The 24534-nt window shown below is 41.7% G+C and overlaps 1 protein-coding gene across 19 annotated transcripts in view; it reads right to left on the bottom strand.

Moving 5' to 3' along the window:
* Positions 1–24534, bottom strand: part of KMT2C (lysine methyltransferase 2C) — a 268850-nt gene that overhangs the window by 23003 nt on the left and 221313 nt on the right. For all 19 annotated transcript variants that reach the window (XR_009053403.1, XM_057733880.1, XM_057733884.1 and 16 more), the window contains 9 exons: positions 20903–21085; positions 17019–18893; positions 16280–16572; positions 13043–14865; positions 11890–12001; positions 9425–9503; positions 7769–7832; positions 5729–5961; positions 976–2685 (listed from right to left, as the gene is read on the bottom strand). Coding sequence is in view for 18 of the 19 variants with exons in the window: in XM_057733880.1 (XP_057589863.1) it covers positions 976–2685; positions 5729–5961; positions 7769–7832; positions 9425–9503; positions 11890–12001; positions 13043–14865; positions 16280–16572; positions 17019–18893; positions 20903–21085 (6372 nt within the window). In the remaining variant the exon portion in view is untranslated. The remainder of the gene's footprint in view (positions 1–975; positions 2686–5728; positions 5962–7768; positions 7833–9424; positions 9504–11889; positions 12002–13042; positions 14866–16279; positions 16573–17018; positions 18894–20902; positions 21086–24534) is intronic.

The following is a 24534-nucleotide window of genomic DNA, read 5'->3' as shown; positions in this document are numbered from 1 at the left end:
GCTCGAGGTCGGGCCTATTTGCTCGTGACAACTATGACTGGAAAAGCATCACCACCAAAATTCACAAAAATTACATGAACCTATGGGGTCAGCACTCAACCTCTACGGAATCAGACAAGTAAGAGGAAACAGAGTAAGCCAACATCTGCAAAACTGATGGCTTCATTAACAATCTTAAAACTGCAAATCTGTACAACTAAATATACCACTCCACCTCATTCAATTAAAACAATGAAAAATTAAAAATCTAATTTGAGAAGCGCTGTAGGGAAAGCTTTACGCATACAACAGCTACAGCACAGCAGCTTCTGAAAGATAAGACAAGTGGACCAATTCCTACAACCTAGAAAACCCCAGTTTGGGAACTATGTCAAGGAAGTTCACTGAAACGCAGGAGAAGGAATCTTGTAAAGGCCTATTTACAAGAAAGTTCTTCATACAAATGAAAAAACAAAAGCAAATGCAATGCTTTATAACTTAAAAAGGGCAAAATATTGACACATAGAAAACTACAAAGATAAAATAGCATCTCCATGTAAAACTGTGTTTATGTGATATTAAGTATGAATACTTTGCAACAGAATGGATTCCCAATGTGGGTTATTCCTGAGTCCCCAGGGGTGTGTGAGCTATTTTCTGTATTTCAAAGAGATCCATGGAGACTGCACGCCGTCTGCAGTCAGGACACACACACACTTGCTGTGGTGATTATCAGCTGACAGGCACGTGTTACATATGAAACGCACTACCCTCCAGCTCTTTGGCTTTTGAAAAACACAGTAAACAAGTTATTACTTGACACAGTTTATGGGTATAAATCAAAACATGAGGTCCACGTTTCTTCACTCCAGAGTAGAAAGGTTATAAGAGAGTGCTGAAAGCAAGGCCGTGCTAACCAGGCACTCATCTGCTGTAACCATAACATAAGACAAAAGGGAAAAGAAGTAGGCTGTAGCTTTCCTGAGCCACACTTACCACGTCGGCTGGGTTTGGCCTCTCAACCAGTTTGCTATCCTTCGTACAGTCGTCTTCTGAACAGAAGCCACCTTCAGGTTTCTGATTTAGAAGGGAAGATGCCTTTTTATTTTTCAGCAGGTGCTTCAGAAGCTCATTGCCCGAATCTCCCTTGGCAGCAGGAGCGCCAGCAGGACAGGGAGGACTCTGCCCTGTGCAGGCGGCACCGGCCGCAGCCTTTTCTTTGACCTGATCCCCGGGGCGCTCCTCCGGTTCAGGCCCATCTTGGCCCGGGCACTGCTCCGGCTCAGCCATCTCCAGTTTTATCTCCTCGGTGGCGGCAGGGGTTTCGATGGAGAGCTTATCCGCCTCTGAATTTGCACAGGTCCGCTGATTTGGGGCTCCTTGTGCGAAGTCACCGCTGGGCGGTTTGTTCTCCGGTTCTGTGCACAGTGGGCCCGCTGCTGCCGTGTTAGGAGGTGACGGGCCACCTGGTTCCGCCAACTCGGGTTCTCCTTGCTGAGGAAGCTCACCGGGTGTGGTCACTGCAGGAGTGGAGGTAGTTTCTGAGACACTTGGAGTCAGCGGAGCCGTTATGTCTGAATGGGGAGTAGAAGGTGCCTTGGTAGATTCCGCATCATCGTCTTTCTTCTTCTTTCTTGTTCTTTTCTTTTTCCCTTTCTCCTCTGGGATTATATCAGAATACAGCTGAATGAGAGATGGGGCTGATCCTGGATAACTCTGTCCATGGGTTACGGCGGGGTCTTGGCCACAGGGGAGACTGCTGTTAGCCGCCGGAGGTGCCGCAGGTAAAGCAGGAGTAAAAGGAGGCCTTGCCGGGGATGGCTGGAAGCTGGCCCCAGGAAGACCTCCATGTAACTGCTTCACAGAATGGAAATTCGGGCTTCCGCCAGAAACTGATGGTGAATCAGGAACAAATGAGGGAGGTCCTATCTGCCTTCGCTCATTGGTTTGCACGAAATTCTGGGTTGGGGGTGAGTTCATAGATCCTTGCTGTATATTCTGCTGCTGTAAAACCTGCCCCATTTGCTGTTGGTGCTGTGGAGACGGCTGCAGGGGTCTTGGGGGCTGCATAAAGTCACAGGGCAGGTCAGAACTGTAGAAAGGAATCTGGGACACAGGTGTCCTGCTACTCAGCTCTGAGCCCATCAGGCCGTGCTGCTCCATTTCCATCCTCTGCTGCAGAGCTCTCTGTCTGTCTACTTCTTGCATGAGCTGGATTCGCTGTCTCTCCTGCTGTTCTCGTAAACGCTCCTTACGTTCTCGTTCTTGAAAACTTTCACTAAAGGGGTTGTTGTCATCAAATTCCACCCGTGGTGGTGGTCCACTCTGTGCATTTGCATTTGATACTGCCCCTGGGGCTGGTGTGCAAGTTTTTATCGGTAACTGGGCAACCGGAGGCTGAATCCTAGGAGGATTGAGGGGGAGGTGAGAAGGAGCACTGGTAGGTTGCCATCCAGGTAGGCTGGGCATTCTAGCAGGGCTGCTGTGGCCAGAAATGACCGCCGTGTGCTGCTGGTGCTGTAGCTGCGGAGGCACCATGGGGAAGCCGGGCTGGCTCATGGCGGGCGGGGGGGCGCCTGGAAGCAGGGGCGGCTGGGGCTGGACAGCGGGCATGACGCTGGGCGGGGCCGCGGCACACTGCTGCTGCTGCTGCTTGATCCGGTAATCCTCAATCAACTCGGCGTGCTCCTTCTGTTGCTTACGGATCTGGAATGATCAAACCGAACCTTATTTAGGTGTACTACAGGTACCAAGTAAAAACACGGGCTGATGATTAGGGAAGAGGTTACACAGAAGGCAGTTACACCTTTTGGAGGCAAAAATATTTTGCTTGGGCAATGGCAAAAATCACCACGGGGGTGGAGTGGGGGAAGGACTGACCAACTAAAGCTGCCAAGCTTTTCAATAATAGGATGGTTCTAAATATGAAATACCAAAAACAAATTTGAAAAACATTTTTCTGAAATATTAAGAAAATCTTTCTCTGAAAGTCATAAACTATTTAAACTACATACAAAAAATAAAACAATAAACAAAGGCTACACAGGAATCAGCAAATTGTGATGCCTTAGAAGTTACATTAATGCATAAAGTTAGACTGCCAGATTTAACGCAACCTTTAACCATTTAAACATGTTAAGACGTCATTTCTTAAGTATACAAAAATGTACATGTTAAAACAAGATGAATTACTAGTACATATGCCATGTCCTCCCCTCCGGGTTAAAAAGACTAGATTGGTAAAACTCTTTGAATTTAATGGGTAACATATTCAAATTATAATTTCTGAAACACGTAAAAGCTCTAAGGTAATATTTTGAATAGTTCCTAACAGGTCCCTGGTATGATGACTGACCTGTGTCAGTTATTAATCCCCAAAGCCTTTGTACCCCATGGGCAGATGCTACGGGCCAGTCTCAATAAAGACACAAGTGTGTCCTAAGGACGTACCACCTCACTCAGGGAGCTGGGAGACAGGGGTGGAAGGTGCTGTACAGAGCTCCCAAATCACTCAATTTGTGTATACTGTGCTAGTATCCTGAGCCAGTTCTAACCGTTTCTCAACTTATTTTCAACAGTTTCCCAGGCAGACTTGCATATTCTCTGCACATAATGGTTCTGGTCTGTTTTCCAGTAGCTGGTACCTCCTGCTTCTTTTCATCTCTTTCCTGACTGGCTTACTAGCTACCACTGGGTTGGTGAATGAGTATCAACACACAGAAAGCACCCAGGATGCTAACTGGAACACAGAAGGCGGTGATCTGTGACATTTTAAAATTCCCTTAGAAACATGGCTTATCTTAATAAGATCACACCGGACTGCGGGCAACTACACAGTAACAGATGATGTGTCCTATTTTCCAAGTATAGTATTAGCTTCTAAGTAGGATTTCATCCATGGATACGCAAAAAGTAGGCCCTCATCATAAAAAACTTAAATAAAAATACCAGAAGGCATTAAAAAGGCTAAAAATAACTTATAAAGAAATCCTTAAAAGCATTTTTACTTGAAATAAACATGGCCCCATAAAGTAAATTTAAATAGAAAGGAAGCCTCTTATTCTGGAATAGTCCTAGTTTTAAACAACGGGAATCATATTGTAATCAGCTTATTGTTGGGACATTATTGTGGCAGCGTGGAGTCCAAATCCCTGATGCAACCATCAGCTATGTCACCTACCTCCACAGTGACTCAGCAGATTCCTCACATGTTGGACAGTGATGATAATGATACTCCCTTGTTCAGAAGGTCATAGAGAACTTAGGTAATACAGGGTGTGTGACCGTGCTCACTACACCGAAAGCACTTCTGTGATTTTTACTGAGTTCATCTACTCCGAACTCCTCCCTTTCAACTATGAATACTGGGAGTCAAATTTAAATTGATCATCAAAAGCAAGACCGCCCTGTTTGGTGTTCAGGTCTACAAACTTGAACACAGGTGGAGATTAGCGTGGCCATCGGCCACAACCAAGATACAGAAGAGTTCTATAAAATCCCTCAGGCTACCCCTTTGTTGTCAAACCCTCCTCCCTCAGCTCGAAGCGCTGGCAACCATTCAACTACTGTCCATGTACGTAATTTTGTCTTTTCAAAACTTTTCTATAAATGGAATCAGTATATAACCTATCGGGAGGAGCTCCTTTTACTCAGCATAACGTTCTTTATACCCACTCTAGCTGTGTGTATCGACAGGCACTCTTTTTGATCCCTGTGTGGTATTCCATCGTATGAAGGTACCACACTTTGTGCAACCCTTCACCACTGAAGGGATAGTTCAAGGGTTCCTAGTTTTTGGTGGTTATGTTAGAGATGCTGTCAATATTTGTGTATGCTTTTGTGTAAACCTAAGTTTTTAATTCATTTGGGTAAATACCTAACAGTGGCCACTTAACACATTTTGAACACTATTATTGTTATTTTAAGTAAAAATTTTAAATTTTACTTCTTTTTTAAGTATAACTAATATTTCAGTATGAGCATTTTGAGAAACATCAGATTCCTAACAGAAGATAACAGCAAAAAGGTCTTATTTTTTAGGAATGAGTCCTTTACATAAGATATACCAATGCACTTTTTTGTTTGTTTGTTTTTTGTTTTTTGTTTTTTTTGGCACACGGGCTTAGTTGCTCCGTGGCATGTGGGATCTTCCTGGAGCTGGGATCGAACCCGTGACCTCTGCATAGGCAGGTGGATTCTTAACCACTGCGCCACCTAGGAAGCCCACCAATGCACTTTAAGACCAAAATGATACTGAGAAGGAATACTAATAAAAACATACTATGATAAACAAACAAACAAACCACCAGAATGATTCCAATGCTCTATCTGAAATTCCATGAGAAACTAGGGACCCAAAGTACATGGCAAAGCAAAGGTCCAGTCTGAGCAGAGAGCCTCTGCTCTCCCCATGAGCTGTCCTCGGGAAAGCTGAAGACTTCTCGGTACAGGGGAAGTGACTGCACCTCACTGGCTCTACCCAGTATGAAAACAGTTCTCCCAAGTCAGGATGCTGAGAACCCACCTCAGCAGTGGCGCTTACGAGAAGCGCGTGCTACCTGAGAACACTCTGGGGCAAGGACGGGGGCTGTTACTTCTTCAGTCAGTAAGAGGTCTCAGGGCTGTCACTTCTGACAGTGCCCCTCTGTGTACCGTTAACACCAATCGAAATCATTCATAATTAACGAATGACAGACCAAGACATTCTACTCATTCACGACTGTTTCTGCTTTGCAAACCTATTTATCACCTGTTCTAGCTGCTTCTGAACCATGCTTTGCTGCTCAGTGACATGCTTGAGCTGCTCTGCGTCCTCTTCTGGAAACTCGCGCCCGGCTTTCTTGGCGGTGCGTTGTTTAGCTGAAAGGGCCTTCTTGGATTTCCTGTGTGCACCGATTTGTTCTTCAAGATATTTCTGCTGCATCTGAAGAAGCTGCTGGGTCTCCTGAAGCCATTCTTCATACTGTTTACGTTGTGAATCATCTGAGGAAAAAAATTAAAATTCATCTGTGTTAATTTTCTAAAGCGTCCAATATAAGTTACACAAATCTATTTTGTAAGGAAACAGTTTCATTATGACCTTGTAGTAGATATTTTGAAAACATAATACTAAATATTAGACCATAATGTAACCATAAAGCAGAAGATTTTAGAAAAATATTTAAGAAAACCAAAGAATGCATATTGTTAGGACACAGGCTAACTTTGTACTTACAAATACTATAAAAACCCAATTTCTGAAAAGCAGAAGACTTATCTAATGGAAACTTTTTTATCTACTGAACTATCAAATTCTCTAACCCATAAGCCAAACTATGTATTAAACTACACTTGTACTTGATTAATTCAACTTTACAGATTTTGAAGAGACAAAGTAAGACATATCTTATTAAGGTCCAGAGCATGGATTAGGTATCATTTTCCATGCTAATTTTCCTAAGTTTATAGGGTTTCCCCTATTTCTCAATAGTGAAAATATGTCCTAAACTAAGAGGGAGGGAACCTAGAAAGTTTTAGAAAGGACCAACATGAAGTCTGTTTTATAAAGGAAATCCATAAGTTAAAAACACTGGTATTTTTTATGAATTCCACCATTTATACTTCTATAAATAAGCCATTAATCAAGTAAAATCTTTTCCACTTGTATGACTGTCATTAATATCTCCCCAAATAGTTGTATCTCTTCATCTTGTAGCAATATTCCTTCTTAATTCTTTAAGGGCACTCCACTGCACTGATGCCAAGTTCGAAAAAAAAAAAAAAGTCATCTTATGGTTGTGAAATTCAGAATATACCTTTTGGACTCACTTTAAGACAAAGAAATGAATAAATACAATTCCAAGAAGGACATCAGCTGAAAAATTACATCAATGATAACAGAATATTGTCATACAATAAGAATCCAACCAAAGCCAATGGGCACAATAAAGCCAGAAAAAGCCAGTTGGTTATAGTTGTTTACTTGTTTTTAATGCAAATATGTATTCAAATTAAAATAATTAATGCAGGGGTAATGTCAAAAGGTCAGACTTTGGGTTTGCTCTTAAACCCAGAAGTTCCAGTACACGTATGAACTTGAAATCTAGTCTACTAAATTTGAAGGGCATTTTTCAAGAACAGGCTTTTTCACAAGATTTCAGAAGTTCTGCTTCTGGTAGAATGAGACCTACCGCAAGGAAAGCCTTTCTGGTTTCTGGAACCAGGAGAGCAGAGGTGAGCAAAATGAAAAATAATGGTGAAAAAAAAGTTAGCTAAACAGTCTGAAGATTTCAGAAAGGTTCAGTCTGGGGAGAACTGTCAATGCTAGCCTGAACCACCTTGGGACCCCTGAAGGTAACTAGAAAGCATCCAATGGCATCCTGCATCCCTGACTTCACACCATGCTGCTAACCCAGCTTATCTCCAAGCATACTCCCTTTGTTGTTCCCATTTAGTGTCCTTGTCACTTAGGCAGACAGTCATTAGAAAAGAAGTGGTTTAATTCTACAGATTGTAAAGTGCCCAATTTACATACAAAAATAGCAGCAACACAAGAGAATGGGGAAGATGGTTTTTCTGTATTAAAATATTTATCTCTAACCATAATTATTCATGCACAGAAAAAAAAAAGCAACGAAAAGAAATACATGCCTTGAGGAAAAGATGCCTAATAGGGCAGTGATGTTTAATAAAAGATGAGGGCACTTCCACTTAAAATAACACACCTAAACTAACTCCAAGATTTTAAGAGAACACAAAGTGCAAACAAGCAATCCCCAGAAAACATGTAACTGATTAGATTTATACTTACTGACAAAGCCTGGACCAAAATTTGGAGGATTAGGCCTAGAAATCTGATGTGTTATACTGCCATCCTAAAATAAGTAAAATTTACAAATAGGTTTATTCCACATTTCAGTTCAAGGGGAAAAAAACTTTAAAAAAAAAAATGAAAAAAAAAGAAAAAAGAAAAAGAAATGGAAGCGGAAAAGAACTTTAATTTCTTATCACATCTTTAAGGCTTTCATTTTTATAAAAAGTAGAATGAATTTTGTGGTGACAGCTAATTTCTGAAAATTTTAAACTATCTCTGAACTGCTATATTTGCTAGATTTCAACTGAAAAACAAGTAGGTTTGCAGTAAGCGTCATTCATCAGAAATGTAATAGTAGGGCACATCAAATAGTGCTAGTACTATACTTAGCTAAAGATCCACGTAAAACCCCACTTTTTGATGACATCTACCTGGTTTCTTCTACAACTAAGACACAAACACGGGTTCCAGATTTACTAAATTCCACTCCACAGCACGAAGTTATTTATAAACAAGAACCAATGTCTCTTGTTCAGACATAAATAATAAAACAAATATATACTAATTTAAAATGTTACTCTTATTTTCTCATTAAATGTCTTATTTTTTCCAGGGAGATCTTAAAATAAATAGTTACTTCACAATTCCCTGGCAACCATCTGATAAATAAAGTTAACTGTGAAAAAGCATTTACCTAGTTGTCACAAATTCTGTTAGACACGAGCTGTACACAAGGTAACCACCACAAAGGATACCAGCCCCCAGAACGCACTACATGTAAACCATATACTCCTGCAAAGCAGGTGCTGTAACATTTGAAAGATTAGAAAACAGAAGGTAAAAAATTTGCCCAAAGTTGCACAATAAGCTCACAGTGGAACTCAGATTATTTTAAAACTCAGTTATGAAGCCTATGCTTTTTCCACTGTGTCAGATAGTCTCTCTTTCTTAATGAAAAGAATATATTTATCAGCATAATTAATCTAAAGCATAACTGGCAGGGCAAAAAAGAAAGTGCCAAAAAGACATATAGAAAGTAGGTAGCTTGCTCTTCCCAGGCCCCATCCAGGCAGATATTGGGGGGAAAAAAAAATTGAAGAAAACACAGTATGAAATGAGCAACTCTACTTTCCTGGACATTGTCTGACAGTAAATATTTAAATATTTACACTTTTTAAAGCTGACTGCTGAGTAGTAAATACTTCAAAAACTAAATTATTCCCAGGAATAAACTATAGAACATGACTGTCTGTGTCTAAATAAAATGATTATAATCATTATTTTATATAATTTGTAGCCGTTTTACATTTAAATGTAATGAATGAATTCTAAAATGCAGGATGTGAATATGTCTCTGTGGAGTTAGAAGTAAATAAAAGCAAACCCCCAACCCTAAGCAGCTGGTTTCCCTCCAAGTGACCTTCTACCCTTAAATACACAGATCCTTTTCAGAAATTGTCAATTTTTTAACCTTAACTTGTCTTCCCTTAAAAAATAATAAAATGCCTTTATTTCTGCTAAGCCAATAATATAAATACATTCTGGCAGTGTTCTAGGACTTCTACTATTTTCTAGAAGAGGCCTCACTATAAAGAATAGCGAGAGACACAGGAAAACGTGCATTCTGCAGTGACTAGTGACAAGTAGCAATACCTGAGTAACTGCCTGTGGAAGGAGAGTCTGGCCGTCCCCAGTCTGTGCTCCAGTCACCGACTGGCCCATAAAGGGGAACCTGTGAAAAGCAAGTACTAAGCATCAAATGATAGGCATTTGGAACTAACATTATTTTTAAGTGCTAAACGATTTTCTCTTTCAGGGAAGAAAGGGTAATGGCATGTCTTCCTCATCAAAAACATTTACTTGAGCCCTGTTTTTTGTGTCCCAACCGCACTACACAATTCTGTGAAGTGTGGATTCTTACTGCCCTCATTTTACTCATGATGAAAAGGAAGACTAAGGGAGATTAAGAAGCCTTCCCCACGGCGGCTAGTGGGGCTGCCATGCAGTGAGGCTATTCCAGAGACTCCACTCTGTCACGCGCCTCATCATACCTTACAGTTAATTCAAGTCTTTTAGATTAAAAATAATAATGAGGACACAGTTTTATTACACAAATTCTAAGAAAATTATTTGTTCCAATCTTTATTTAAAAATAGTTGGCAGCTTAGATTTTTGCACTCTAAAACAAAAGATGTATCTCAATTAAGAAGTTTCATACATTTTTATATATAAATGTTGACGCAAATCAAAAGCTGGTCGCTGACCAAGAAAAAGTCTATCTGGCTAAAAATATCTGGCAAAATGTTGCTTATTCTAATTAAAAACTTCACAGAAACATTACTGCTTTGATGATAACACTGTCCCTACAATTACCAAATGCTTCAACATAACACGATATATTTTCAAATTATTTATCAAACATTGAACATTAATATCTATGTAGTATTAGAATTTGGAGCACATGCTTCTTAATTTTTTGACTCAGCTCTTTGCCTCATCTGCTGCCCCTGGCCCCACTGCAGCCCTGGTGTGGAACGATCTTACTGCAGACAGCACTCACTGTCTATCACCCTCAGTCAACTCATGACACCACTTGAAGGAGGGACCAACATCTCCACTTTCTAGACATGATGCTGAAGGAGCAGGGGTTCTGATTCTCAGGTCCATATTTTAAAGTAAAGGGTGGAATTAAATTTAGCATTTCCTTCTAGTCTGACTATACACAGCAAACTACAATATTATCAGCAGTACTGTGACTTTTCACCAATAGAACTCACATCACTTCCATAGCAACAGTTGCTGCACATACCCAGTAGGTCATTTAGGTGCATCACTATTTTGAAATTATAGTAGCTATTGGACCTACTGCCAAATGTATTAATGTATCAGAGAAGCACATATGCCGTAACTTTTACGTTTAAATAACTATATTTCAAGTATAACTGATCTCCTCTGTAATACTACGTTTTGGTTTTGCATTAAAATATTCTGAGGAGTTCATTTTCAGACATTCGCTGGAATGTCAAAAAAGTTCATGACATAAAAAAGTTAAGAAGCCCTGTGACAGAAAAATAGCATTAATAGACACTATGCAATAATGAAAACCATTAGAAACTACAATCTCTTCTTTCATCTCAACAATGCTTCTTAACCACTTCCCAAGTATCTCAACGAAGTACCTTTATGGATTCCCAATTTATTTGAAGGATCATGTTTATCTTAAATTCATGCAGATTTCATATTCAACTCCATAACCATGCACGTTCAACAAGATAATTAGGCTAAACTGAGTCTCTACGCCTACTCTATCAACAGAGGTTCTCAGACAGCAATATATATGAGAGTCGCCCATGGCGGTCACTAAAACTACAGACGTACAAGCACCATCTCCAGGTACTCTGATTCAGTAAGTCTGTGGTTGAGTAAACGAACCTGCATTTTTTTTTAAAAACTACCATATAATTCTGATGATGGTCCATGATCAAAACTTAAGAAACACTGCCTGCAGTTACTTAATACCCCTTGGGGGCATAAATACCCTAATTTCAGAAATTCAGATAGTCAAATAACTCACCTTCTCCCCTAATGTATAATTTTCCATTTTTTCTACCAATACGGAAAAGGTTTATAAAGTTTTCAAATGCTAACTCTGAAATGTCCTCTGATGGAATAAAAAATATTCACAGGCTGACATAAACTATCTTCTGCTCTCAGCACAGAACAGTTTAATTTCTTTCTTCCTGCTAATCCTCTCCTCCACACCTATTCGGGATGAAGGCTCTCTGTCCCAAGCAGCTTCTGGTCAGCATTAACTACTCTAAAGGTATTTAAACAAGCAGACACTTAAATACTTTGAATTTCCTGCTTAATCATGTCAATCTTTCAAACCATCCTATGATGTTCTATTATGTTTGCCCTGAAACAGACAGAAATTCAAACTTTACGTTAGTCCAGCACTTTGCACTTGACCATATTCAGGTGACATTACAACCAACTGAAATATTTCTTGTTCATTCCTAGAATACAAGTTGGGAGTTACTACATGCTCCTTCTAGTAACTAGTACTAGTTTCATGCACTCCTTGGTGCCCAGTGAGAAGGAGAAACGCCTCCACCTACCTGTTCATCACCATTGGCGGCATGCCCATATTGTTTTGTGCCATTACTTTATTTATGCCTTTGAGGGCCACCATTTTGGCTTTCATTATAGGGTCTGTAATTGCATCAAAATCTAAAGAAGAAACATATTTTAAAGTTACTTATTTCATAGTACTTGACTCAAGTGACACTAAGAGGTAACATTACTATCACAAACATTATGTAACTTACACTTATTCCTAGTTAATAATCACTATTACAGGTCTCTGTACTAGGTAAGGAATTATGAGATGGCAAGAACCTCATCCTGAATTTAATCCCATCTAAATGATCCACACTTTTAATACCTCAGTCCTGCAAGAATCACAATAAGGTGCTTGTCAAATATAAGGCAGATTACAGCAATAATCTAAAGCAGTGCAAGTCCTTCCATCCAAACGTTCACAATGCCAAGCAGAAGTGCTTCTTTAGCAATGTTCCACCATGAATGAGAATCTGCAGTTACTACCAATACCAAGGAATTCCACTAAACTGGTTATTACTCTTTACGAAAAAAATGTATCAATTTCTAACAATAAGGATAGACTACTGATAAAAGCCCTCTTTGCATATGAATAAAAAAGAAATGGACCAATATGATGGAATTGGTGCTGTACGCAGGACAGGTCAATTTTACTGTTCAGAAGAAAGCATGCCTTGGACGTGTGTCCTGTGCAAATTCTTTCTCTTAGAAAGAGGTATTTTTACTGCACTGCTGTTTTGTTGGGGGGCGGGGGGTTCCCCAGATTACTAAGCTATTGGAACTAAGTAACAGAGCTTTATATGACCAAAAAAATTGCCAAGCATTCACTGTGCATAATTCACGTTCCAATGACTCTAAAAATACATGGTAATAATGGTTAGAAGGCAGAAATTAAGAGAGATTTATTTCTATTAAACAATCCCATAAAAGATACACTGAGAAGGTCTAAAATTCAGAGTTTTGAATCTCTTGATTTACCTGGGAGAGATCTAAAACTCTTAATCACCTTCATTTCAAAGCTGAAGGAGGCATAGAAATATGGCCCCCTCAGTGCTCTAGTCCACATGCAATTTAATACAGAAATCTTGTAAGCATACTGCGTTCCACCCAATGCCCACAGTAATTATTTCTGAAACTCTGAGGAACCCCTACCGATGTTGGGGAAGAACGGTTCAGACCGCTGACGGATCATGGCTTGCATCTGCCTTTGCTGTTGCTGTTCTTGTCTCTCTTGATCCAAAAGATCCTGCAGGAGGAGAGGCTGCTCCTCCAGAAGGAGGGGCCTCTCTCTACTCTGCTGGGCTAACGTCTGAGGAACCATGAGCTGCTGGGGTGCAGACATGCCACTGGTACCAGACTGACCGGTCAGTGGCACAGCCTGACTCGCAGGTTTTCCTGTCCCGAAACTGTGATTCCCCGTTGGCTGACCCTGGATGAATCCTGCATTCACCGGCACGCCCTGAGGGAAAGTATGGTTTCGTCTGGGGACCACTGCCACATGAGAACTCAGGCTACCATCCAAAACACGCCCGGGCGGTGTCATCAGAGGCGGGGGCAGACTCGACCCGTGACGCGCCGGTGAGGCCGGCAAGGGGGCTGGTGGAGACCCCAGCGGCCTAGCGTCCGCATTATCGGGGTTTCCATTAGCAAGCAAACTTGTGAGAACTGGAGCTGACCCAGGTATCCCGCAAGAGCTCCTCGCGTCTTCAGCAGGCCGCGGAGCAGACCCGCCAGCGCCCGAGCCGGAGCCAGCCGTTTCTCGGTCCCTGCTCTCCGCGGGCAGATCTGCAGCGCAGGATGGCAGGGCGGCCTCTGCCCCATCGCCCCCGGCTGCAGGAGCAGAGGCCTGTGTGCAGGGCGTGTCAACAGTATCTTTACCCTCCTCACTCTTCTCACTTTCACATGTGGTTTCCCCGGTAGAATGTGGAGACGGTACTTCTGTTTTAATCTCACTGCTAACAGGGGATTTCTTCCAAGGAGAGCGTTTCTCAGAAGGAACCACGCTTCTGTCCTCTTGCTCCTTTTTCTTGGGCTCAACAGATACACACTGATTATCTAACTTGTCATCGATTGGAACATTAAGGTCTAGTTCCTCATTAAACATGCTTTTCTTATCTCCGAGGTCAAGTTCTGGATCTGTATAGGCGATGATATCAAACTCTCCTGACCGTAAGAGGTCATCCAGGTTGGGATCATTGGCTTCCAAATTTCCTAAAGTATCCAGTTCATCTCCCTTGCCATCCTCTGTGTCTAGATTCAAATTTTCAAGATCTTCATCATCTAAGTCTTTGACTTCAACCCCCTCGAGGTCTTTAACATCTAATTCTTTGACAGATGGGTCATCAGAATCAAGCTTCTCTTCGAGACCGTCAGAAGACTGGGTGGTTATCTGTAAATTATCAGATGTTGTTTCAGCTGGCGTAGATGTTGACAGGGGGGCCTCTGAAAACTCACCACCCAAGGGGTGACTGAGAGACCTCATGACCACAGAGGATGGATGGACAGGGTGGCTCTGCTCTTGCTGAGATGGTGGCACCTGTTCCAAATTTGGATGCACAGGCAACTGATGAGGGAGACCTTGGGACGGTCGTCTCATGGGGTCTGTGTGTCTAGGGCCTGGAAAGTCCGGCCGGGGAATGAAGTTTCCATGTCTTGGATGAGAAGGTGCCTCTACAACGCTGCCAGGAGAAGCAGTGAAGGGCATCCGAGGCCTTCCATCAGGGGCCCTGTGTCTCAGTTCAATAAACGCTTGGCCCAGTATGTTATGTTGCTGAACTGGCAGACTCTGTGGTGGGAAATGTGGAGGAAGTCCACCTGGATTATTCATTTGTGAGTTATTTAAAGGCCTGGGCATGTCTACGGATACAGATCTTCTCAGCTGTGGAGGAACTCCAGGTCCTTGTATCTGTTGAGGAGGCACAAGGAAGCGCTCCTGACCTGACAAGGTGCCATGGCCACCTCCTGGAAATCCAAATCTAAAAGAAGAAATTTTAAAAGCATGCAGTTAATATAAAGTATTATGTTGCATTTAGAGTTAGATTGATAAAAAGGAAAAGTTTTAGATTAAACACAGACACAAAATCATGTGCCAAATACGACTTACCAAAAACACAATTATCACCATCAGAAACTACTTATAAAACATCTATATGCAAATAAATTTTTGCCAAGTACCCTATAATAAATACCATATCTGAGCTTTAATGACCTATGACCTAACAGATAACAAAGAAGAAGACAAAGCAAAGCCACCAAGCAGACGGAATCAATATTTAGCAATCAGCATATACTATTGGAATTGCAAAGGAGTCCATGCCTCTTTTCTATACTGGGGAGGCTATGATAGGGAGGAAGGTGATTTGAGGGGATGCTTGAATGAAGACCGCAGGTCTAACGAACTGTACTACACAGACTTATAGGCCTCTGCACATAAGAAAATAAAGGCACGATGACTGGACAGGTTAACCTATTTGCGTGAAAGGAATGAGGACAGGGTGTAGTAAGACAAACAATGATAGGGATTATCTGTTAAGATTTAGTAAATGAGTAAATCACAGAAATAGTTTACAGTGTACCTCATTCTAGAAAAAACTAAAGGCAATTTACAAATAAACATAAAACAGAGCAACAAGCAAAAGTAAGGAGAAAGAAAAGGAAAATAAGGGTAAGACTTTAACATGGAGGTAGGTATTAGACTAAAAAATATACCTAATAAAACGAAAAGCCTATGTTAAAGAAATACCTCCTTCCTTATTATAACTCAGGCTCACATTTGGCTTTGACCTGTCTACTAACCACTACAAAAATGGAAACCACTAACTTTACAACACTGTCTCATCACGAAAAGTTCCTACAGGAAAACATCCTTTCGATTCGGAAATTTCCACAAGTATTTACAATGCAAATTAAAATTAAAAATCTGAGGAGAAAGTATTCCTCACTCCTCACATCCCAGGAGGCTGTGACTGAATACAGCAGTTACAGTTCAGAGATTTGACTGCTATGATAAACTACATCATTGCGGTTGTAATGTAACACTAGTACAATCAATATTTAATAGCAAAGGGAATGCTTTTAGAGTCTGTAGAGTACTTAGAGGTTTTAAAAAAAAAATCCATGACCTCTCATTAGTGGAAAATAACACTGATTATATCTAAAAGGGATCAAGTAAAAAATAGCAACAACTTCTTAAGAGTAACTTCAAAGAATGTATATACATACACATACATATATAAAATAATGAATTGTTTTGCTGTACACCTGAAAGCAACACATTATAAATTAACTATACTTCAATTAAAAAATGGTTAAAAAAAAAAAAGGTAATTTCAGTTGTGTATTCCCTTCTCCTATTAGCAAGTCAATCTGGCATGCAATTAAAAGCATTACCTAAATCCATGAGGTCTCATCCCCATACCAGTGACATCAGGAGGATAGGGTCCACGGGGATCTTTTGGGAAGACAGCATATCTAGGCCCTAGAGGAGGGCCAATGGGAGACCTGATGCTCCCAGGATAGGGGGGTGGAGGCCTGGTGAAAGCCTGGCTGACACTCTCTGGCTGCCAGTGCTGCAAGGGCCCAGGATGAGGCACTGCTCCTGGGTCCTGTGACCCTTTCTCCTGTCGACCTGCCAGCTTCTTCTGCTGCTGCTGCTGGAGGATGATTTCACGTAACTTCTGTCGCTGAATGGAAAGAAACAAAAAATGACTTGGATTTCTGATAAGTAATGGTTTTTTAAGTCTCAATGCTTCTAATACTTGACTATGGTAATATTTAAAATGTCTTAACACTTCGAAGTATAAGACACTAGCTACACTTCATTCATTAAATTATAAAAAAAATAAAGTGCTGATACGGGTCCTTTTTCTTGCCATACAACCATCACAAAACTGAAGCTTTCATATTGAAGAATTCTCCTACGAACTCATGAAGATTGAAATTAGATAAAGAGTAAGTCCAATTCACTGGTGTTGATTTTACTGATTTCATTTTTCTTCTCTGCAGTATGACAAATTCTACAGAACAGATCAACTTTAACATCTGTATATAAATTACTCAAATTCGATAAAAACGAATAGCTTTCTCAAATAATACATTTAAAACATCCGAGAACATTCAACCTGTTTACCTGTCTCAATTTCTCTGTATCTGCTTGAGACATGTTTACAGTGCTCTGAGTATCGGTGACTCCTGAGGTTGGTACGGGTCCGGGAAGCTGGGACACGCCAGAGAACTGCTGGCCTTGAGCACTCATGGGCGAGTTGGAAGGCGCACCGAAGCTCCCCTCTGACCCAGGCCGCGGCTGGTCGGTGACATCACGGGCAACCTGACTTGTCCCGAAAGAGTCAGACTGAGATCTCGGAGTCATGGGAGGCTGATCGTAGGGGTCGCGAGGAGCAGAGGGGGAACCATGGCTAAAAGTGTCTGCAAGACCGGGTCCAGGAGGCCTGGGGGTCTGGGAACACGCATCAGGTGGCCTTACCAAAGGGCCAGGCAAGGCTGCTCCTCGGTTTTGTGCTGCCTGTAGGAAAGGGTCCTGATTTGGCATGAGGACTGGTCTCGTCATCGAGGACCTAGTAAAACCCTCTGAAATCCTTGGCCTTGGTGTTGCTGGTGGTTGAGAGTAAGGACCAGAAATTCCAGGTCTTGGTGTCCCAGGAGGATGGGCGTACGGGTCAGAATGCCTCTGGTTAGCTGCAGATGTAACAAACAAGTCTGCTGGTGCAGACGGCCTCGGGGTCGGTGGCTGCTGACTGTAAGGGTCGACCGTGCCGGGCCGGGGAGTTCCAGGAGGTTGAGAATATGGGTCTGGATTGGAGCGAGATGTCCCTGGGGGCTGGGAATAGGACTCTACAATGGGCCGTGGAGTTCCTGGAGGCTGGGAATACGGGTCCTGAGATGTTGGCCTTGACACGGCTCCAGACTGGGGAAAAGCCCTTGAAGGGTGAGCAAAAGAGTCGCTCGCGGCCGGGTGTGGGGTCCGGGGGGGCTGGCCGTAGGGGTCACTTGCCTGGTTGTGAGAAAAGCTGTCTACGGGACGCGGTGTCAAAGCAGGCCTCTCATAAGGGTCGACAGACAATCGCCTCGCTGCCGGTGACACCGACCCGTAGGGATCCTGGGAGGATGGTGGGGGCTGCATTGGAGCTTTAAAGGGTCCAGGACCACTATCAAGAGGTGCAGGTGTCAACAAGGGTCGAGCATATGGGTCAGGCATCCGCTGCCTCTGAAACACATCTGCCCTAGGAGATGGTTTACTAAAGTGGTCACTAGTTCCGGACGCTAGAGGACCTTTTGCAGTTTGTTCAGAAACTACAGGAGACAGCGGTAGGCCTAAGGGTTTGGGAAACGGATCTGTCATCACAGGCCTAGGTGTGTCTGGAGGCTTTGCATAGGGGTCACCACTCGCTGTGGAGGAAGAACACAGATCTCTGACTGGGGATGGCCTGTCAGCTGGTGTCTCGCTCATCTGCGTCGGCCTCGATACAGATGATAAAGGTGCACAGTTTTCCACCAGTGCAGAATTTCTCCTGGAAAAACCATGGCCCCCAGGAGGCGGTCTTGGGGTACCAACCATTTTCGCATAAGGATCCACTGGAGATGGTGGTCGGGAGCTAGAAGATCCAGGGGAAAACACCTGCGGGGAAGGCGGCTGAGGAGTCTGAGCCTGCGACAGGCCCTCCTGGACGGACATCCGGGACGGCGCTGGAGGAGGAGGTGGAGCTTGCGGTTTTACAAACACATCATCTGATGATGCAGACGTGGGGGTGCTGGGCAGCTGCTTTGTAAACAGGTCCTTATGGAATGCCTGTGCAGGAGACACACTTCCGCTGCCAGGCTGAGGGGTCCCGGGGCTCTGGATGCCACTGCTCGGCGTGTCCGGGCCAGACGGACCCAGGAGGGGCTGGGGGCCAAGCTGCTGCTGCTGCTGCTGCTCGCTCTTCACCTGCTCCAGCTTCTGCGTGGCTTCGATCTTGGCCTGCTGCTTGCTCTTCTGACGCATTTGCTATTGAAACGGGGGGGAGAAACCAATCACGCGGTTAAGGAAGAACACAGCTGTCATGGGGCGGGAGCTGGGGGGAGAAGCAACACAAAATGGGTGTGCGTGACGTCGCCCGTTTCCAGAGTGCTCCCCTATTAGATTATACATTCCTCAAGAGGGGAGGCTATTATTCCTAGTGTCTATGGCAGGATACTGTTTATAATATTTACTAAAACTTCCCCAAATCAACTTAAATATATTCTACGGAGAAAGAGAAGTATTTTTAATGAAACTTTTATATTCTAGTAAAAACTATATCTGCCAAAGCAATCTTGAGAAGGAAAAATGGAGTTGGTGGAATCAGGCTTCCTGACTTCAAACTATACTACAAGGCCATAGTGATCAAGACAGTATGGTACTGGCACAAAAATAGAAAGGAAGATCAATGGAACAGAATAGAGAACTCAGAAGTAAGCCCAAACACATATGGGCACCTTATCTTTGACAAAGGAGGCACGAGTATACAATGGAAAAAAGACAGCCTCTTCAATAAGTGGTGCTGGGAAAACTGGACAGCAACATGTAAAAGAATGAAATTAGAACACTTCCTAACACCATACACAAAAATAAACTCCAAATGGATTAAAGACCTACATATAAGGCCAGACACTATCAAACTCCTAGAGGAAAACATAGGCAGAACACTCTTTGACATACATCAAAGCAACATCCTTTTTGACCCACCTCCTAGAATCAGGGAAATAAAATCAAGAATAAATGAATGGGACCTCATGAAACTTAAAAGCTTTTGCACAGCGAAAGAAACCATAAACAAGACTAAAAGGCAACCCTCAGAATGGGAAAAAATAATTGCCTATGAAACAACGGACAAAGGATTAACCTCCAAAATATACAAGCAGCTCATGCAGCTTCATACCAAAAAAGCAAATAACCCAATCTACAAATGGGCAGAAGACCTAAATAGACATTTCTCCAAAGAAGACATACAGATGGCCAACAAACACATGAAAAGATGCTCAACATCACTCAGCATCAGAGAAATGCAAGTCAAAGCCACAATGAGGTATCACCTCACACCAATCAGAATGGCCATCATCACAAAGTCTGGAAACCACAAATGTTGGAGAGGGTGTGGAGAAAAGGGAACTCTCCTGCACTGTTGGTGGGACTGTAAGTTGGTACAGCCACTATGGAAAACAATTTGGAGGTTCCTTAAAAAACTACAAATAGAACTACCATATGATCCAGTAATCCCACTCCTGGGCATATACCCAAAGAAAACCATAATCCCAAAAGAAACTTGTACCATCATGTTTATTGCAGCACTCTTTACAATAGCCAGGACATGGAAGCAACCTAAATGCCCATCAACAAATGAATGGATACAGAAGATGTGGCATATATATACAATGGAATATTACTCAGCTATAAAAAGGGATGAGATGGAGCTATATGTAATGAGGTGGATAGAACTACAATCTGTCATACAGAGTGAAGTAAGTCAGAAAGAGAAAGACAAATATTGCATGCTAACTCACATATACGGAATCTAAAAATGGTACTGATGAACTCAGTGACAAGAACAGGGAAGCAGATACAGGGAATGGACTGGAGAACTCGAGGTATGGGAGGGGGCGGGGGGTGAAGGGGAAACTGAGAAGAAGCGGGAGAGTAGTACAGACATATATATACTACCAACTGTAAAATAGTCAGTGGGAAGTTGTTGTATAACAAAGGGAGTCCAACTCGAGGATGGAAGATGCCTTAGAGGACTGGGGCAGGGAGGGTGGGGGGGAATCGAGGTGGGGGCGTCAAGGAAGGGAGGGAATATGGGGATATGTGTATAAAAACAGTTGATTGAACCTGGTGTACCCCCAAAAAAAATAAAATAAAATAAAAAAAAAAAAAAAAAAAAAAAACTATATCTGAAATGATGACATAAACAGCACTTTTCTCAAAAAGCAAAAATTCAACTCTAAAAAGCAAATTCTTAAAGAAATGAAAACACGTACTTGTCTGAATTTCCATTCCTGTTCATGTTCTGATTCTCTCTGCTTTAGTGGATCCTTAAAAAGATCTGAATCAATACGAGAGCTGGGATCGATGCTGTCTTGCTGCTGCTGCCTTTTCATGGAATCATTTGACATCTGTACTTTATTAATGCGTAAAGCAGCTCTGTTATCTCTGGCTTTTTGCTGTGGAAAAAGGAGAAGAAAATTATCTCCCAGGATATGTTAAAATTAAATAAAACTATGACAAACTTTATCATACAAAAGTAAGAAAAAGTCGGGTTAAATAGTTGAGAACAGTTGAGAACAGTTATCCTTGAGAACTTACAGCCTCCTGTGTGAAAAGATCTGGACACTAACCCATCTTCTTCCTTTTATAAGGCATGTTTCAATTAAAGACAGGTTTCCATCTCTCTCTATTTGAACCAGGCTAGAGAACCCAGGTGTAATCTAATACTTTCAATCCTAATTTTCTTAACGACTCTTCAAAAAATGGAAAGATTAATATCTCTCTCAATTTAGAGAAAAGGAAAAAGCCAAATCAATCCTCCGAACCTAAAATCTGGAACTTTATTCTTTTTTTATTTTATTTTTTCAATCTTTATTGGAATATAATAGCTTTATACTGTGTGCCAGTTTCCACTGTACAACAAAGCAAATCAGCTGTATTTATACATATATCCCCATATCCCCTTCCTCTTTGAGCCTCCCTCCCTCCCAAGCAACCCTCCCACCCTCCCTATCCCACCCCCCTAGGTCATCAGCAATCATCGAGTTGATCTCCCTGTGTTAGGCAGTTGCTTCCCACTAGCCATCTATTTTACATTTGGTAGTATATAAATGTCCATGCTACTCTTTCACTTTGCTCCAGCTTCTCCTTCCCCACCTCCCCGTGTCCTCAAGTCTGTTCTCTACATCTGCGTTTTTATTCTTCCTCTACCAGAGTTTATCAATACCATTTTTTTTAGATTCCATATACATGTGTTAGCATACAGTATTTGTTCTTCTCTTTCCGATTCACTTCACTCTGTATCACAGACTCTAGGGGTCCATCCACCTCACTACAAATTACTCAGTTTCATTCCTTTGTATTGCTGAGCAATACTCCATTGTATATATGTTCCACGTTTTTATCCATTCCTCTGTTGATGGACATTTAGGTTGCTTCCTCGTCCTGGCTATTGTAATAATGCTGCAATGAACATTGTGGTACCTGTATCTTTTTGAATTATGGTGTTCTCCAGGTATATGCCCAGTAGTGGGATTGCTGGGTCATACGGTAGTTCTATTTTTTAGTTTTTTAAGGAACCTCCATACTGTTTTCCATTGTGGCTGTACCAATTTACATTCCCACCAACAGTGCAGGAGGGTTCCCTTTTCTCCACAGCCTCTCCAGCATTTATTGTTCCTAGATTTTTTGATGATGACCAATCTGTCCGGTGTGAGGTAATACCTCGTTGTAGTTTTGATTTGTGTTTCTCTAATGATTATTGATGTTGAGCATATTTTCATGTGTTTGTTGGCAATCTGTATGTGTTCTTCGGAGAAATGTCTGTTTAGGCCTTCTGCCCATTTTTGGATTGGGTTGTTTGTTTTTTTTGATACTGAGCTGCATGAGCTGCTTATATATTTTGGAAATTAATCTTTTGTCAGTTGCTTCATTAGCAAATATTTTCTCCCACTCCAAGGGTTGTCTTTTCATCATATTTATGGTTTCCTTTGCTGTGCAAAAGCTTTTAAGTTTCATTAGGTCCCATTTGTTTATTTTTGTTTTTATTTCCTTTACTCTAGGAGGTAGGTCAAGAAAGATCCTGCTATCATTTATGTCATAGAGTGTTCTGCCTATGTTTCCCTCTGAGAGTTTTGTAGTGTCAGGCCTTACACATTTAGGTCTTTGATCCATTTTGAGTTTATTTTTGTGTATGGTATTAAGGAATGTTCTAAATTCATTCTTTTACAAGTAGCTGTCCAGTTTTTTTAGCACCATTTATTGAAGAGGCTGTCTTTTCTCCACTGTATATTCCTGCCTCCTTTGTTGAAGATAAGATGACCATATGTACGTGGGTTTATCTCTGGGCTTTCTATCCTGTTCCATTGATCTATATTTCTGTTTTTGTGCCAGTACCATACTGTCTTGATTACTGTAGCTTTGTAGTATAGTCTGAAGTCAGGGAGCTTGATTTCTCCAGCTCCATTTTTTCTTCTCAAGATTGCTTTGGCTATTCGGGGTCTTTTGTGTTTCCATATAGATTATATATATAATTTTTTTGTTCTAGTTCTGTGAAAAATGCCATTGGTAATTTGATATGGATTGCACTGAATCTGCAGATTGTTTTGTGTAGTATAGTCATTTTCACAATGCTGATTCTTCCAATCCAAGAACATGGTATATCTCTCCATCTGATTGTGTCACCTTTGATTTCTTTCATCAGTGTCTTATAATTTTCTGCATACAGGTATTTTTGCCTCCTTAGGTTGATTTATTCCTAGGTATTTTATTCTTTTTGTTGCAATGGTAAATGGGACTGTTTCCTTAATTTCTCTTTCTGATTTTGCATTGTTGGTATATAGGAATGCAAGAGCTTTCTGTGCATTAGTTTTGTTTCCTGCAACTTTAAAAAATCTGTGATTAACTCTCATAGTTTTCTGGTAGCATCTTTAGGGTTTTCTTTTCTTTAAAAATTTATTTACTGGCTGCTTGGGTCTTCATTGCTGCACACGGGCTTTCTCTAGTTGTGGTGAGCGGAGGATACACTTCATTGTGGTGCATGGGCTCCTCATTGCAGTGGTTTCTCTTGTTGCGGAGCATGGGCTCTAGGTGCGCAGGCTTCAGTAGTTGCAGCACATGGGCTCAATAGTTGCAGCTCACGGGCTCTAGAGCACAGGCTCAATAGTTGTGGCACACGAGCACTAAAGCGCAGGCTCAATAGTTGTGGCGTATGGGCTTCACTGCTCCGTGGCATGTGCGATCTTCCTAGAGCAGGGATCGAACCCGTGTCCCCTGCACTGGCGGGCGGATTCTTAACCACTGTGCCACCAGGGAAGTCCCCAGGGTTTTCTATATATATAGTGTCATGTCTTCTGCAAACAATGACATAAAATTTGGAATTTGAAGCTCAACATAAAAAAAAATCACTAAGAAACATTAAAAAAAAATACTGCCACAGACATAAAGAACAGACTTGAGGACACAGAGGGGAAGGGGAGGCTGGGATGTAGTGAGAGAGTAGCACTGACATATATACACTAACAAATGTATGACTAAATTAGATGGCTAGTGGAAAGCTGCTGCACAGCACAGGGAGATCAGCTCTGTGCTTTGCGATGACCTAGAGGGGTAGGATAAGGAGGGTGGGAGGGAGGCTCGAAAGGGACGGGATACAGAAATATATGTATACATATAGCTGATTTACTTTGTTGTACAGCAGAAACTAACAGAACATTGTAAAGCAATTATACTCCAATAAAGATGTATAAAAAAAATATCCTGCCATTACCTCTGCCAGTCAAGGTAAAACAAAACAAAACATCAACACATCCCCCACCAAAATTGTTTGCTTTATCCAAGCAGTCACTATGACTGAGAATATGTTTGAAGATCAAAGTAGAAAATAATTGCATATATTTTTCAAAAT

The sequence above is a fragment of the Hippopotamus amphibius genome, chromosome 4 (genome assembly GCF_030028045.1).
Source record: "Hippopotamus amphibius kiboko isolate mHipAmp2 chromosome 4, mHipAmp2.hap2, whole genome shotgun sequence".
Classification (NCBI taxonomy): Eukaryota; Metazoa; Chordata; class Mammalia; order Artiodactyla; family Hippopotamidae; genus Hippopotamus; species Hippopotamus amphibius.
The sequence above is the reverse complement of the archived record's forward strand: the minus strand, read 5'-3'. Positions and strand labels throughout refer to the sequence as shown.